Here is a 16,299-nt window from a genome sequence, read left to right on the forward strand (position 1 = left end):
GGTATTACATATGTGTCCATTTTTCCCCCCCGCCCTAGACAGTCCCCTAGCCTCCCCTATCCCCCAGTGTCTTATGTCCAGTGGTTATGCTTATATGCATGCATACAAGTCCTTTGGTTGATCTCTTACCCCCCTACCTCCTGCCTAGGTGCCTCAACTCTGAAATAAGTAGTAGCTACTTTTTTTTTTAATGACCACAGAATTTTTACATTCCTCCAACTGATTGGTGATATCTATATGCCCTCTTTTATAAAACTGGGCACACTTCACATTCCTTCAATTAATAGGGTATAGGAGAAATAAGACTACATGAATTTTGAGGCTAGTTCATACAGATGATGCAGCTTCCTCCTTGTTTCCCGGGAAACTGATACTTGAGCCCTGAGCAGCCATGTCAGAAGTCTCACTACCCTGAGGCTGACACGCTATGAAGAAGCCCAGACTATCAGGAAAGGCCATGTATAGGCTCTTTGGTTGATAGTATCAGCTGAGTCCAGAGTTCAAGTTATTAGACATGTGAGTGAAGTAGTCCCAGATGATTCTAGAACCAACTATTAAGTCATCCAACCCTTCGAGTCTTCCCTGCTCAGGTCCCAGACAGAGATAAGCTATCTATACTTCCTATGCCCTTCTAAATTCACAAACCATGGAATCTGAGAGTCTAATAAAATGGTTATTTTATAACACTCAATTCTGGTGTGGTTTGTTATGCAGCAACTGTAACTGGAACAGAGGCAGATTATAACGTATTACATAAAGATGGGTGGTTGCTACCCATTGTCCTTTGCACCCTGCAATTCGGGGTTAAAAGAAAAAAGCGGAGGAAAGAGTCTTGAGATGAGAATGTATTAAGCAAATAATGCTCAGACCATTTAGAACATCACTTCCAATGCCACGCCTTTCTCTGGTGAATACTCATGGGTAAGTGGGCTTTTGCTATGAAGGGTATTTCCTCTACCTTCCCTTACTTCTTCACACCATCCCAGGTCTTGCTTATATTTGATGATGGAAGGAAGAAACGGTAGAACCATTTGTTGATATTGCAAGGCAGGCCCTTTAGGAATACAGAATGGACATAGTGCGATTGTTGAAATCATATCCTGAATTTGCCCTTCAAAAAATATCTTTGCTCAGATAAAACCTCACACATCCCCAAGCCATTCCTTTCTGTTTTATTCTATTTCAGTCAGTGTGGATGGGTCAGGTCACTTCACAGAATGAAGCTGGCTGCTCTGCCCAGACACAGATATGTAACGGAGTTCACAGAATGAAGCGGCTGCTCTGCCCAGACACAGATATGTAACGGAGTCCCTGCTTCTAATTTATCCAACATGGCTTGGTTATTCCAGTGATTTAAATAAAGAAAAAGGAAGAGACCAAAGCCGCAGTCCTAAAGAAGAATGTGACCACTTTGCTGGAGTGTGGTTAAAATGCTCACAGAGGAGGAAGTAGCTGAGGGTTCGTAGATACGTGCTGATTTCCACCAAGCTCGCATCTGTTACCTGAGAGCAGGAGCTGAGGACCAGACTGTCCAGTTTAGGGCATCGCCTCACAATAAGGTGAACGATCTGATTCCTCACCTATAGGAGGAAACAAACAAGAATTGATTTTCAGTCACAGGGAAGACAGGGCAGTGAATCAAGCGTGTTAGAGATTAAAATGTGCATTTTTTCAGAGGCTTTATAATCATCATCATCAATATATGAGAGTTCTCATTTGAGGGCTGCCTAAGATGTGTCAGATTCTGAGCTAGGCACTTTATATGCACTAGCTCTAATCCCTGCAATGGTGCTACAAAATAGATGTTAGTATCCCCCACTTACAAGTAAGGAAACTGTGAGTCTGGGAGTTAAATGTCTTTTTGAGGCTAACAGTCAAATCTAGGGCTGATGGGTGCGAAGCCCATATTTTTTCCAAAGCGTTTCCAATTGAGAACTAAACTGAAAGGAGTCAGTCATCTGATGCGAGCCCGCAGGTTCTCTAATAATAAAATCAGCAAGTAAGAAAGACCTTGAAAACTAAAGACATAAAATGGAATTACTATAGTTATAAGATCTAAAATTAGTGTCAAGTTTAGGCCTAGTGGGTTCAATTTTAAATTACTATTAGAATAAAATGAGTTATGAAACACTAAGAAATTGAGGATCAAATATACCTAACTGGAACCTAATAAACATAAGAGAATCAAAGCTAACCTATGATTAACCTCAAGATTTTCTGTGACTTTTCTTCTTATTTTAACCACTGCTCACTACATTTTTTAAACCATCATATTAATGACTACTTAGTACTCTATTAATTTTAAGATTAATGACTACTTAGTACTCTATTAATTTTAAGATTTTATTCAATTCCACAATGTTATTTTTATTAAAAAGTCACTAATAATCACCTAATTGCAACTAGGATTGTGCTAGGCACTGAACACGGACTCAGATTTCCCCTCTCATAATTTATAATAGACAGGATTTTGAAAGTCCTATCCATTTATATACATATAGAAGCATACACCCATAAGGAAGGGAAAATCAGGTACTACAACCTTCACCCACCTTTATATCTGTCCATCACTATGTCTTTACATATATCTATATATATCTATGTTCAATCATCTATCCATATATGATGTAGTATAATTATGCTATAATATATATTCCCTTTACTCATTCTAATCTGATTTAAGTGCATATGTACATTTATGCTCTCTATGTAAGCAACAAACTCCCACTTTTCAAACCGTGAACTCCATCTGGACCGCAAAGGCTACAGTCTCAAGAGCAAAGAGAGCACGACCCTCTTCCATAATGGCTTTCTTAAGAATTTACTGAAAAGCTTAACATTCAGAGGACATCATGAAGAGTCTTTGACTTTCTAGGACGTAACAAATGAAAAAAATCACAGGAACATCCTGTCCAGGATACCATGTTAAGCTAAGCTATTTTCTCATACCCTCAGGTGATCCACACTCGAAGGAAACCTTATATAAGAGAAAGTCAAACTTAGAAAGTAGGGAAATTAGGAAATAGCAATTCATTTTACAAATAATTCCAGGCAAAGTTCCTAAATATAACAAGTCCTCAGTATACATTCAAAATGAGATTTGATTCACAAAATTTTAATTGACATGTAATTACTGTAATATTGACTTCATAGCCTGGCTGCAAGCCAGTTTAAGTTAACATGAATTTACCTAATACTGACCACATGCCAGGAACTTTGGTTTGCTTTGTGATCAACACATACAGCCCCAAAGACTTATTGTGGCTGGGCTCCAAATCTATGCTCTATATGTCTGTTTTAGTGCCAGAATCTACAAAATCCCCATTTGAGTATAGAAATCAGAGAGTCATGGAAATGCTTATCCCATTTTATACTTAGATTAAGGAACCTCAAATATTATAGACTTTATTAAACTAGACTGAAATAATTTAACTAATAGGCTCTGCTCCCTAATCCAACATGGCGCACATGCTAATTTGGGAGCTCTTCATGGATTTAGAAGTGCATGCCTGGAAATTGAGTTAAATTAAGCTATTGTTGCTGTGTGAGTTTGCTATTTTTAGTTAAGAGACTAAGAATGAAAGCTTGTTCCTTCCCAGAATTTTAAGTTTGCAAAAGACTTCCCCAAACATATCTAAATGCATCATCAAGTAAGTTAAGAGCAGACTGACAACTTTTAATGGAGAATTTCTTTCAAGGACATGACATTTTGATTTAAAAGAAAAAGAAATACAGTATTGTTCTTCTCTTATTACTTCATTCAGAGCCGTATTCAAGGCAAGAACACTTCAGAGCCCAAGATGAAGCTATAAAAAAGGAAATCAAGCACATAAAATTTATAATTCCACTGCTTATCTCAGAACATTCTTTCACTGGCTTTCAATCAGCCATTATAAAAAAAAGCATGATAACAATCAGTTCTCAGTCAGAGGTACTGTCCACTACAAGTTCACAGAATTGCAATCAACACTCAATTTGTCAAAATCAGCCTCTCCCGTAGTCACATTACCTTTTGGTAATCATATCTGGAGGAAGAAGTCAAACCCTTTTCTCCTTCCACATAGAAGGAAGCCAGTGGGATATGGAGGGCAGAGTACCAGCAAACCTGAGGCCAGGTTTACCAGCTTTGTGACCTGTACTATCTCTCTTTCAACTCCTAGAATCTTAATGACTCTACCTGTCAATTGGGGATAATGCTACTTCTCACACAGGGAAGAGGGTAAGCTAATGAATTAATGTGTGTAACAAGTGCCTCATATATACTGGAACATGGGGAGGGACTCAATAAATGATAGGTACTATCATTATCTATTATTTGTTCAGTAGTTTTATTGAATTACCTTAAATTTTGTTTAGTTATAAAAATAACAAAAGATCCAGTAAATGGGTCAACTTTTAGATCTATTATCTACTCCATAACTACATAGCACCATTTCCTTAGGGAGATCATGTTTGCTCCTCCCATTTCAAATATTTCTTCTTTTGAATAGAAGGAAAAATACTACGTCCAAACCTTTTCTATCACGTGGGTATTATGGAATTCTTTCCCCCATCAATGCCCATTTCAGAGCATTACTACTTGATGAGGTGGAAAAGCTGTGAAAGCAATATTAGTTTTATGCTCTGAAAACATAGGACATGAAGACAAATTAAAAAGTCAGTCAGAATCCAAGAGGTCTCACCATTTTGAGGCCAGCAACATTAAGTGCAGTTAGTTCTCCTAAGTGCTTCAGGCTCTTGACCAGGCAGGTCTCAGAAACCTTGGGGACTCTCCCGATGTTCAAGATCTGCAGGTGTGGACACTGCAGGGCCAGGGAACCTATACTCCTGGGAGTGAGAGCAAGGCAGCCAAATACTTCTATTTTGTGAAGACTAAGGGAAAAAAATAGCAACAGTAAATTACTGTTCTCCCTGATCCAAAGCATAAGAGCAGATCCCTAAACCACCTGAATGACATTTTTCTTTTCCATGGTGGAAAGGCTGCATTTTAATATCATATTTGAAAAGTGAATATATAGTGCTGATAACATTGAGTTGGTAAATCTAATCAATAGATGAATAAAATTCACAAATGTGATATCCTCAGCAACTCTAAGCAATGATGAATTTCCTTACTCATGATGCTTATGTTCCGGAAAGCCACTGCAAACGCTGGATTAGCACACAATCATTGCTGCTAGGGGACATACACGGTTAGGTGCCTTCAAGCCTCTGGTCATTTTTATCAACCGATCAATACATAACCTCTTTTATGTGAGGTTTTGTTTAAAGACACCTTATTTAATATAAATTATTGATACATTGACATTGAACTCATGGCCAACAGCACTATAACTCATGCCTAAACAAAGATAATTTGACACATATTTTCTCCTTAAGGCACTTCACAACCTTCTAGCCCTTAGAAATACTAGATAGCAAACACTTCAGTACAATGTTTGGGGGACATTTTGAACAGCAAAATCACACACACACACACAAGCACAAAAATGTGAAAAACACGGCACTAAATAGACCATGAAAAGGACACTTCTTTAGCATGAGAGCTGAAAGAGATTGGATCTCAGCTGAGAACATTCACCTTGGGCAACTCAAGTTTGTCCCCATTCTGCACATGCCCACAAATGACCAGGAAAGCACCAGGAGTGTTGATTTGGGGTCACAGATAAATTGTAGCAAGTAGGTGAATTCACAACTATGAAATCCATGAATCATGTGGACTGACTATTTCAATATACTCAAATCAGACAGTAGCATATATGATTAAAGGCAGATTACAGTAGAAGGAGCACTACCTTAGTTTGTTCTAGCGATAGCTAAATCACAGGATAGCCATGCTCAATGCCAATGGAGGTTTATACAAATATTTTCTGATTTCTTACAAATTGGGAGTACACAAGAATATGGAACCATCCCTCATCCTCAAATTACTTACAAGACATATAAAACCTGTCTGCTTTAACGAATTAAGGCTTGCAGGTATTGACATTATTCTAGGAGCTGGTGCTGTTGGTATATTTTTCACATGTATTTTAGGAGCCTCCTCGTGGAATATTTCCGCTCATAGTAAGGACACAGGAAAGAGAGTAAGTCATAACATTGTTTATTTGGCGTAGGGCTGCAAGCTCATGAGTTGGCTCTGAAGGACTTAGGAAAACTCCCACCAGCTCCTCTTTTTGTATAATTTTCAAGTAAATGATTACCTAGGGCAGTGGCTCTCCAAGAGTGGTTTCTGAACCAGCAGGAACTTGTTAGAAATACAAATGCCTGGGGCGCACTGAGACCTACTATATCACTAGATGTGGCCTAGTGATCTGTGGTTGAACAAGCCCTCCAGGTGACCCTCATGGCTCTCCAGTTTGAGAATCACTGACCTCGGGAATCTTTCTAATCATATCCAGGTCACTTCAGTAGTGAGCATAGGTACATGGACCCTGGATCTGTGATTATATCTTAAATAAGTGAGTTCATTACTCACTTAATGAAGCTTTAATCATATATTTCCCAGAACCAGTACAAAGAATAAAATGCCTCTTTAAACTGATAGCATAAGCCTACTTTTAGGACATACTTTGAAATCAATTCATATTAAAATTAATGAGTTATTTTGAAGTGTCTTAATACATGATCTATTAATTTATTGTCCCATCCATTGAGATAGGTTAACTTGAGTTAAGGAGTTTTTTTGTTTGTTTTTTATTTATTTATTTTATTTTTTATTAATATATTATTTTTTACAGAGAGGAAGGGAGAGGAATAGAGAGTTAGAAACATCGATCAGCTGCCTCATGCACACCCCCCACTGGGGATGTGTCTGCAACCAAGGTACATGCCCTTGACCGGAATCGTTGTTTGTTTTTTAATGCCAAAGGAGAGTGAATATTCAGGTGTGGGATGTGTTTATGCTATGTATTTGTGGGTGTTTGTGAGTGAGTGTATTTGTGTATATATAAGCAAAAGTCAGAAAGAAAAAAATCTGAATTATAATGAAATGACATAAGCCATTATAAGGACATTTTTATAAGGAGATAATCCCCCAATTATCTAAGTAAATATTCATTATGTTAATTATGCTATAGCCTTACAGTCCACTGGAACATAATGTGAAATATGATCTATATTAAATATAAGTCAGATTTTACTGAAAATTACCAGTATATTAAGGGAACGCGAACTTTAGTGTCAAAAGCCCTTCACCTTTTTATAGCCTTTGTTCTCAGTACCAGTCCCTTTTCCTCTCTGAAGCTCAGTTTCCTCATCTGTAAAATGAGGATATTGGATTTAGAGAGGACTATGGTGTCTGATCTAAATGTCTAGCTGAGGTGGAAACCAAGCTGGAATATGAGTTAGCCTGAGAACTAGCATCTCTGAGAAGAGGAAACACTTGAGGTAGAATCAGGTACTAAAAGTCTCAGAGATAGTCCTTCACTGTTGACTATGGCAAGATTGAATGGGATATGTAGCACCAGCAGAAATGGTCACCTAAAGGAAGAAATGTTGGGGAGGCATCAACATCAGGATCAAGGGGATGCTGCCTTCCTATAGCCTAAGGGGAATGTATTTGAAATGATGTTTAAACTCCTGGGATATATAAAATGTAATTCCCCCTGGAATTCAGCCCACCTCAGAAAGCCAGTAGGATGACTGAATGATTGCCTATTGCCATTCACTTATGACAGCTCTGGAGTGCTGTTGACCTCATTGCCTGTTTCCTACTGTTACTCTTTTCCAGAGTCTGACCTCCAATCTGATTACCTGACCTGTGACCTCAACTGTTTCCAGCTAATTTTGTCAGATCTTCCAGTAGCAAAGCTTTGATATTAGTCCCAAGAGATTTTACTCACTCTACTATCTTGCTTTAAAATATAGGATGTATTATTATCCAGGTGTGGTGAAGCCACTGAAGAGAGAGTATGTTATACTCACAGTTCCCAAAAGAAGGGGGCTTCCCACACAGGGAAGCTCCAGGGTCAGTCAAAAGGCGGAGGGAGTGGGAAAATGTGTGCAAGCACTTTAATTTTGGTTTCCACAGGAAGGAATGAGTGAAGCAGAGTAAGCAGGCTTAGGACTGGCTCATTTGAAAAATTTATGGGGCTCCAAGACAGTGGGGCTGTCCCTAGTTGTCTGGTACCTGGCTCTGTGGCGATAAAGACAGGCAGATTAGTGGCGTGGAGTGTGAAACTAGGTGAAGGGAGGTGATTGGTATGGGCTTTGGATTGGTTGGTTTTCATATGAAAGACACAACTGCAGGTAAACCCTTTAGTATCACTAGGAAATGGAGCCCTATGTAAGTTTTAGCATATATTGAAAGAGGTGAATACTGAAGTGTTTATGGGTGAAATGATGTATCTGGGATTTGATTTTAAATCATCACAGCAAACCAAAAAGTGAAGCAGACTGATAACACAAGATTGACAAATTTTGTTAATTATAAAGCTGGATGAGGGGTACACGGAAATTCTATATATGATTCTTCTTTCATGTGTTCATGGATATTTTCATTAAAAAATTTTTACATGCAACTTGAGATTTTTACATGCAAGTTGAGAGACAGAGAAAAATAGGTATTAGACATTAGCAATCATCAGAGGATTGCTATTATATAAAAACCCAAACTCTATTGTACAATATTTATTTTTGCTATCATGAATCAAAAGCCCATTCTCTTTCCTTAGACTCTTGGATTACTAAGGTGACTTGATCTTTGTAATGTTTCCAAATATCTCCAGGCTAAAATTGACTTAGGTTAATCAAATTCTTTTTATAATCCATTTGTGTTAAGCAATGGAATTCCTAATGGTACAACTATAATCAACATGTTATGACTGTTTTATGATGAGAGGTCCTACTCAATTAGGGAATTTTCCTAATCAAAGGCCCTCCACTCTCAAGAGAGCTTCACTGAGTAGATATGGAGGTTGCTTAATTAGTAAGGTTAAAACATCCTTCTGAAACAAGGTCAAGAATGACATTTCTACCGTGCCAACTTGCAGCACTCAGAAAATTTTGTGTGAAAATTCCTGCAAGATTTATCAACAGAAAGTAAAGAAAAATATATTGATTTTAATGATATCAATGGCTTTTTCTTTGGGTACATTCTAGGTATTGAACTTACATAAGTATTTCCTAAAACTTGCCATAAAATGACCAACCTTTCACTTAAGAAAATGATTTCCAGAAATTTATTATTCTTGTTTGAAGAATTAAGAATACTTTAGCCTGGCCAGTGTGGCTCAGTGGTTGAGTGTTGACCCATACACCAAGAGGTCATGGATTAGATTCCTGATCAGGACACAGGCCCAGATTGTGGGCTTGATCCCCAGTGGGGGTCATGCAGGAGGCAGCCAATCTATGTTTATCTCTCCCTCTCCCTTCATCTCTCTCTAAGATAATTTTTTTTAAAAGCATAAACAAGAATATTTTAAAAAATACATGCACCATAACTATAAGCCATTTAACAGAGGGAATAAAGAAAGAAGCTGTTTTTTGAGGGTCTTCTTTACATAGTATCTGCCCCTAGTCTAGCACTGCAAACACCAAAAGGATCAACAAATCCCTGCTGTTTAAGCAAGTAAGGTCTTCCGGAACAACAGTATAAATGAAATAGGATATCTATATTAAAAATCTGTGTATACTAAAAAACATAGATTAAACTCAAGAACATGTTGAATGAAAGAAGCCAAACACACACACACACACACACACACACACACACACACATACACACACACACAAAACACTGCTCTGTAATCTCATTTAAATGAAGTTCAAGAAAAGGTAAAAATTAAGCCATGGTGACATAAGAGAGAAGAGTGGTTATTTCCAGGGGGAAGAAGAAGATTATGACTAAAGAAGAACACGAGAAAAATTTCTGGAGTCATGGAAATATTCTATATCTTGATGTGGGTGGTGGTTACATGGGTGTACACGGATGTAGAAATTCTGTGAGTTGTACACTTAACACATTGCAGACAGATCACGAGAATTCTCGCTTCACAGTGTTTTTCAAAGTATCATACTTTAAAAAGACATTAACTTGTAAGAATATGTAATAAATAACTTCAAAATGCAATGGGTATTTAATTTTAAAGTGTTCCTTTAACATTTATGTAAAACATTTTTTGTACTCCTTCAATAGAAACTTATCTGGCCACTGGGTAAAGCTAACAGTAAAACTACTGGTCCGCAATGTGTTAAGATTTGCTCAGTTTACTCCATGCAATTTATACTTCAACTAGAGGTCCGGTGCATGAAATTCGTGCATGGGTGTGTGTGTGTGTGTGTGTGTGTGTGTGTGTGTGTGTGTGTTCCTCAACCCAGCCTGCACCCTCTCACAGTCCAGGAGCCCCGTGATCTATCACCCCAAAGAGGGAGGCCCTGCCCACCTGCTGTAGCCCGCCAATCGGTGGCCGGGGCCTCCCTCTGTGGGCTTGCCACCCCGGTCACCCCCAACTGTCCTCCCCTACAAGGGCTGGTCACCCCTAACTGCCCTCCCTTTCAGGCCTGGTCCCTCCCAACTGCTCTCCTCTGCCGACCCAGTCACCCACAACTGCCCTCCCCGGCTGGCCATCTTGTGTCCACATGGGGGCAGGCATCTTGTGTGTGGAGTGATGGTCAATTTGCATATTACTCTTTTATTAGATAGGATGAGAAAGAAAACACAAAATTAAATAAATAAAATTCATATAGCCATCCTAGCCTCGATTCTGGAAAAAGCACAAGAGAGAGGAGTGAGCAGTGTCACATATAAAGAATATTGGCACATTTACTCAACAGATCAAGAATACAGAGGAAGAGTATAGACCAAGGATATAGAGGAAGTAAAAATCTGTGGTCTAAACAATGGAGTGTACATGGATAATGCCAGCTGTTTTACAGCAGGGCCACACCTGTGCATCTATTTAATTCCTACAGTGCCTGGTACATTGTAGGAACCTAATAAGTAATAAAGAAATGGATTAATTAAACCAATTTATAAAAACAAAAGTCATTATTTTATAAACGGGTTATGCTTCCTGGGACGAATGTGATTGTTTGATTTATTTTGCATTACATAAAAACACAATTACAAGTGGGAACACTCCCTGTGTTTTTGTAATTCCGATCTCACATAAATGTGCTCACACAACATATATCAAAGGTCTACTTGGTGGGAGGCCTGCCAACTTATTAGCACCATTTATTGTCCTGAAAGAAAGCACTCGCAGAAGATGAGGACATGACATGTTTTGGCCAATTCCTGAATAATAACAAAACAGTCTTCACGCAAAATAAAGATACTCCAGTCAGCATGATCTCTGATTCAATGCTAGTTCTACAATTTTTCATTACTGTCTTCCTCACTGCTGTGTGAACAGTGGGTGGCATTCTACAAAAGCTGATTAAGGATGGGATTTCAATTGCTGAAAATTGAAGGACTCTACCCCATGCTGACAATTTGTTAATCAAAAATTGCCATTTCTACCACCATGCAAGCTTTAGCCCATCTTATTTTCATCCCAGATGCCATGTTATAGATTCTCCCCTCAATGAGACTGAATGCTTTCTTCCTAACAGTATAAAGGTTTTATGGGTTCATCAAGAGGCTAAATCCCTCTAATTCCAATAAATCAACTTCCAAAGTGGAAGGAACATATTTCTGCCCATATTTGCTACTTTTCCTATCAGTTGATAAAAATCCACAGATTTGTGCTGACATTGAGTTTATCAAAGTTTTTTAAAAAATATTTTATTGTTTACACAATTGCTGAGAATTTCCAGGATTTGGCTGACAGCCTGTGGTTAAACCCAGAAACCCTGCTTTGAAGAATCCAGCTTAAATAGTAGTCGGTCAAGGGAAACAGGAATCTCCATGCAAAAGGATGTATCTTTTAGGCAGCATTTATTTTAAAATATTAGAAATATCCTAACTGTTCAAATTTTGAGAGATTTTGCGAGGGTTAATAAATTTTGCAAATGTTAAAATGATGCTAATGGCAAGTTTTCAATAATGTAGGAAAATAGTTGCTAAATACAAAGAAGGTATAACTATTTTTAAATGTAAAGCTATGCATTAAAAACAATTAGAAGCAACTATATCTGAATAGTAATAGCTTTAACACAGACACAAGAAAATCCACTGAAACTAAAGCATTGGCATTCACATTCCAAAGTGAGTGAAGGTGAGATGGGAAACTGTGGCAGCAGGGGTCATTTTGGCTTCTTTCCTAGTTTTATCTTTCTATTTAATATTGACTTATGTCAAAATTATTCCAGGGCTAGGATTCAAAAGACTTGAGATAATTCAGAGAAACCACAACTTGCTGCCAACTTATTTAAGACATATTGGCCTTCTTAATTTACTTGTATTCTTTGCCAATCAGAATTCAATTTGATGAGGTTTTTATTGGCCAGCTAGAGCCTTGTTTTATCACAGGGGCCACACTCCTTGATGTGTTTTTCTGCCAAACAAGCTATTACACAATTCACAGGTTGTTGGAAGGATTCATGGTCTTTCCCCAAATTATGTCCTGCTTTGTGCCAGATTCTGTAGGTACAAAAGCTATTATTGCTCTAGAAGTTGGCTAAGGAAAAAAAGGTTATCTTTATCAAAATATTAGGGAACAAACATGTGTGGTACAGGCATTCAAAGAGAGGAATAATCAATGTAGGCTGGAATAAAATAAAGTAGCATTAATTGAGGGCATATTAAATAGTAGTCATGAAGGTTTTTATATACGTTATCTTTTCTTAATTTTCAACAACAATTGAACAAGAGGAGACCGGACAAAAGTGTTCACAATGTTTCCTTGAGTTGAGCTAAAACACAAAGAACAGTATGCTTAAAACAGGACGGTGTAGCTTCTGTAACTTACTGTGGCCCGTCAGCAGGTCACTTAATATTTCTGGACCTCAGTTTACTCAAGTGGCAAATTCCTACCCCAATGACTGCTTGATGAAAACACCAGATAAAGCAATACAAATAAAAGAGCAGAATGCACAATGTAAGCTGATAGATGATACATAAATTTAAGGTACATGCAAATGAGAAATGTATCATTATTACCTGTTTCCATGCTTTTTAACTAAGGCTTTAATGGCTTTGTCTGTAACCTGGCATCCATTAATGGAGAGTCCTTGAAGGCTGAAAGTTAACCAAAAAAATTACATCTCAATGTCTTTATTTAAAAAGATTTCAAACCAAAATCTTGCAGTTTGTTAATTATTCAAATAGACTCAAAAATACCTAAAGAGGAATTTTATTTTGGTAAACAATATACTTTAATTTTGATTTATGAACTTTTTGGGCTCAATAAATCAGCCACAAATATAGATAGATGATAGATAGGTAGGTAGGTAGGTAGGTAGATAGATAGATAGATAGATAGATATAGATTGATAGATCTATCTTTACTTATTGGATTTCTTTTCTATGGCTTTTATTTTGTCTTTGTAGAACACATACTTTCATTTCATTTATTCTATCAAGGCTTTGGTTGTGTCTAAGCACTATGGTTATTTAAGGGATATGGAATGTTCCTGGGTGTGGTCTTTACAACCATAGTTTCCATCATCACCACCATGTTATTAAGCCAAAAATAATTTCCTATAGAGATAAATTAAGGGAAATAGACAATGATATAATGATCATTACAGAGATTCTCTATGCTCATCACCAAGCCAAGCTTTAGCTAGGAATTGACAATAAAATAAAATATAGTGAGTCTCACATAGCACTTGATTTTAGATTTATCACCAAATATAGTGGGACATAAAAACAACGGTACTTCTTATATGACACATTTCTTCCCATCAGATGCACAAAATCAGAAAAGCTGAAGGAGCATCTTACCTGACAATCACCAATTTATATCAGCAGTATGGATTCTTTATGAAAACAAGGCTCCATTTTAAAAGACTAAACTTCACTAAAACTTGAAGTTGACTTTATAGAAAGTCCTTATCTTAAAACACTCTAGGTGGAAACGTTTCACTTTGAGAGGCATGACTAGAGGACCCTTGATAAAGCACTTACCATTGTAATGGTTATCTCACATTATGGCTTGGAGCAAAGGAAGAAAAACGAAGTAACAGCCCTGGTACTGAAGACTTCCCTCCCCATCAGCCGTGCCATCTGCAACTTTGAAGCAGGCCATGGAGGGGCTGGCAGTGGCATCACTTCCCTTACTCAGACAACTGAGGTTAGAGGAGGTCAATTGTGATATCAGAATCGATATTCAAAAATGTCTGGTTTTCTCTTTCCTTCCAGAAATATAGTAAAATTGCAATTTCTCATTCCATGGAAGTTATTGCTGACCATGATATGTAATCAGTTGCTTTACAATCCAGTACATGCTTCACCACATCCTCTTTCCTTGCCTCCAAGATAGTGCCTGCTCTTCCGGCCTGGGCTCTGGACTGAGCACGACAAATGGCAAGGTAATTTTGGGTGCGTTACCTTGAAGCTCCCTGTATAAGGGCCATCACGCCCACGTCTGTGGCCCCAGACCAGCTTATGTCCACTGCTGTCAATCTGCTGCAAAGGGCCCCTGCGTGGAGCAGGACCTTGTCTCCCGTAAGCCCAGGGCCACTGCAGCTGGTCACATTCAGCTCCTGGTGATTAAAACCAAGTGAGCATTCATTAGAAAGGTTTCAGAATCCCTTCAGAACAGGACATGATCAGGAGATTTTAGCAACTAAGAGAGAGGATTAGGGAGTAAGCAATCACCATAGAAGCTGAGATGTAAACAGCTCGGAAAGAAGGAAGAAGAACATGATGAAAGCAACTAAAACTAGCATGTTCCTGTTTGGGCCAGCCCATCTTCCTTCTGGCCTGTTCACTGAGCCCGCCACAGCTTCCTTCTGATGGCAGGGGATTACACTAGGGTAGAGGACGAGCTCAAGAGCCATTGTAGGATTATAGGGGCTCACCCAGACAACCAACAATTACGTAGCCATTAATATGTATTTTTATGAAGAGCTTTTAATTGAGAAAACCAAGGCTTAAGGGAAAATGATGACTACAAGATGTTTTATATATTTTAAAATCTCCATTATGTTCTTTAAATATTGTTTTAAAATGCTTTTTAATAAATATGTATTAACTTTGTAGCCTAAAAAAATATTCTTTTCCAGCAAGGCAAACTGATTTATAGTGGGAAAATTCAGAACAGTGATTAGCTCTGGAGGATGGTAGTGTGGGGATTAAGTGAGAAGAGATATGAGGCAACTTTCTGGGGGAGGGGGGGTAATGTTCTATATCTGGATAGGGGTGGGTTACATAAGTGTACACATTTGTCAAAACCCCATAAGTAGTGCATTTACAATATGTGCATTCATTATATATAAATTTTATCTCAAAAAGAACTGTAATGATACACATACTAAACTATTTAGGAATGAAGTATACCAGATACCTATAACTTACTTCAAAATTATTTTTTAAAAAGATGGATTGATGGACAATAGAGGAATGGGTAGATAGATTTGTGATAAAGTGACTATACTATCACTTAATTGTAAAGCCAAGATGGTATTTGTGTTAACTGTATAATTTCTTCAACTTTTAAGTATATTTTAAACTTTTCACTAAAAAGTGTTGGAAACTCCAGCCAAGACCTCGGTCTGGTCTACCTTCAATCCACATTGAATCTGGGAGCACATTAGAATTGCATTACCAATACAGAGTGGCAAAGTGGGAGATGCTGGTTTGCCTGCCTAGATATAAGTGCTTTATATTAGAAAGTTATTCATCCATTGGATATGTCACTCTATTATTTCTTTTTGAGCTGAATTGGACTCCTTGAATCCTTAGAATCTAGTCAGTTTTGGACCTCATCCTCTGTAATCGCAGCCTTACTGATACTGCAGGAAGTATCAGTATGTCCCCTCACATGCATGACAGGAGCTACTCCCATTTTATGTAAAAAAGATCACAGGTGCTGGGCCAGCATGTTCAGTGGTTGAGCGTCAACCTCTGAACCAGGAGGTCATGGTTCAATTCCTCGTCAGGGCACATGACTGGGTTGCAGGCTTGATCCCCTGTGTGGGGTGTGTAGGAGGCAGCAAATCGATGATTCTCTCTCATCTCCCTTCCCTCTCTCTTCCTCTCTGAAATCATAAAAATATATTTTTTAAAAGATCATAGAAATCAATCATTCTAGGCTAGAAGTTAGTTCTCCCAGACAATAGGAATTTTCTGCCAATAGAACCTGAATGTTTTGAGAGGCTAAGTTAAAACTGAATTATCTGAAATCACAATGACCTTGGAGTCTCCTCCCATGCCTCTGATCCATCCTTTGATTGCCCACTCCCATTCCT

The 16,299-nt window shown here is 38.1% G+C and overlaps 1 protein-coding gene and 1 long non-coding RNA gene across 2 annotated transcripts in view; both read right to left on the minus strand.

Moving 5' to 3' along the window:
• RASEF (RAS and EF-hand domain containing) overlaps positions 1-2,803 on the minus strand; it is a 71,381-nt gene extending 68,578 nt beyond the window's left edge. Inside the window, exons 1-2 of the mRNA XM_006769030.2 lie at positions 2,738-2,803; positions 1,503-1,580 (exon numbers count right to left, since the gene is read on the minus strand). Of these exons, the coding sequence (XP_006769093.1) occupies positions 1,503-1,580; positions 2,738-2,803 (144 nt within the window). The remainder of the gene's footprint in view (positions 1-1,502; positions 1,581-2,737) is intronic.
• Positions 2,804-4,807: 2,004 nt separating this feature from the next.
• Positions 4,808-14,589, minus strand: LOC107183967. The gene is made up of 3 exons (XR_001514782.1): positions 14,438-14,589; positions 13,046-13,123; positions 4,808-4,872 (listed from the first exon to the last, which is right to left on the minus strand). It is a non-coding gene; the product is annotated as an uncharacterized LOC107183967 (long non-coding RNA).
• Between the last annotated feature and the right edge of the window lie 1,710 nt (positions 14,590-16,299).

Source organism: Myotis davidii, unplaced genomic scaffold (assembly GCF_000327345.1).
Source record: "Myotis davidii unplaced genomic scaffold, ASM32734v1 scaffold98, whole genome shotgun sequence".
NCBI classification, from domain to species: Eukaryota; Metazoa; Chordata; class Mammalia; order Chiroptera; family Vespertilionidae; genus Myotis; species Myotis davidii.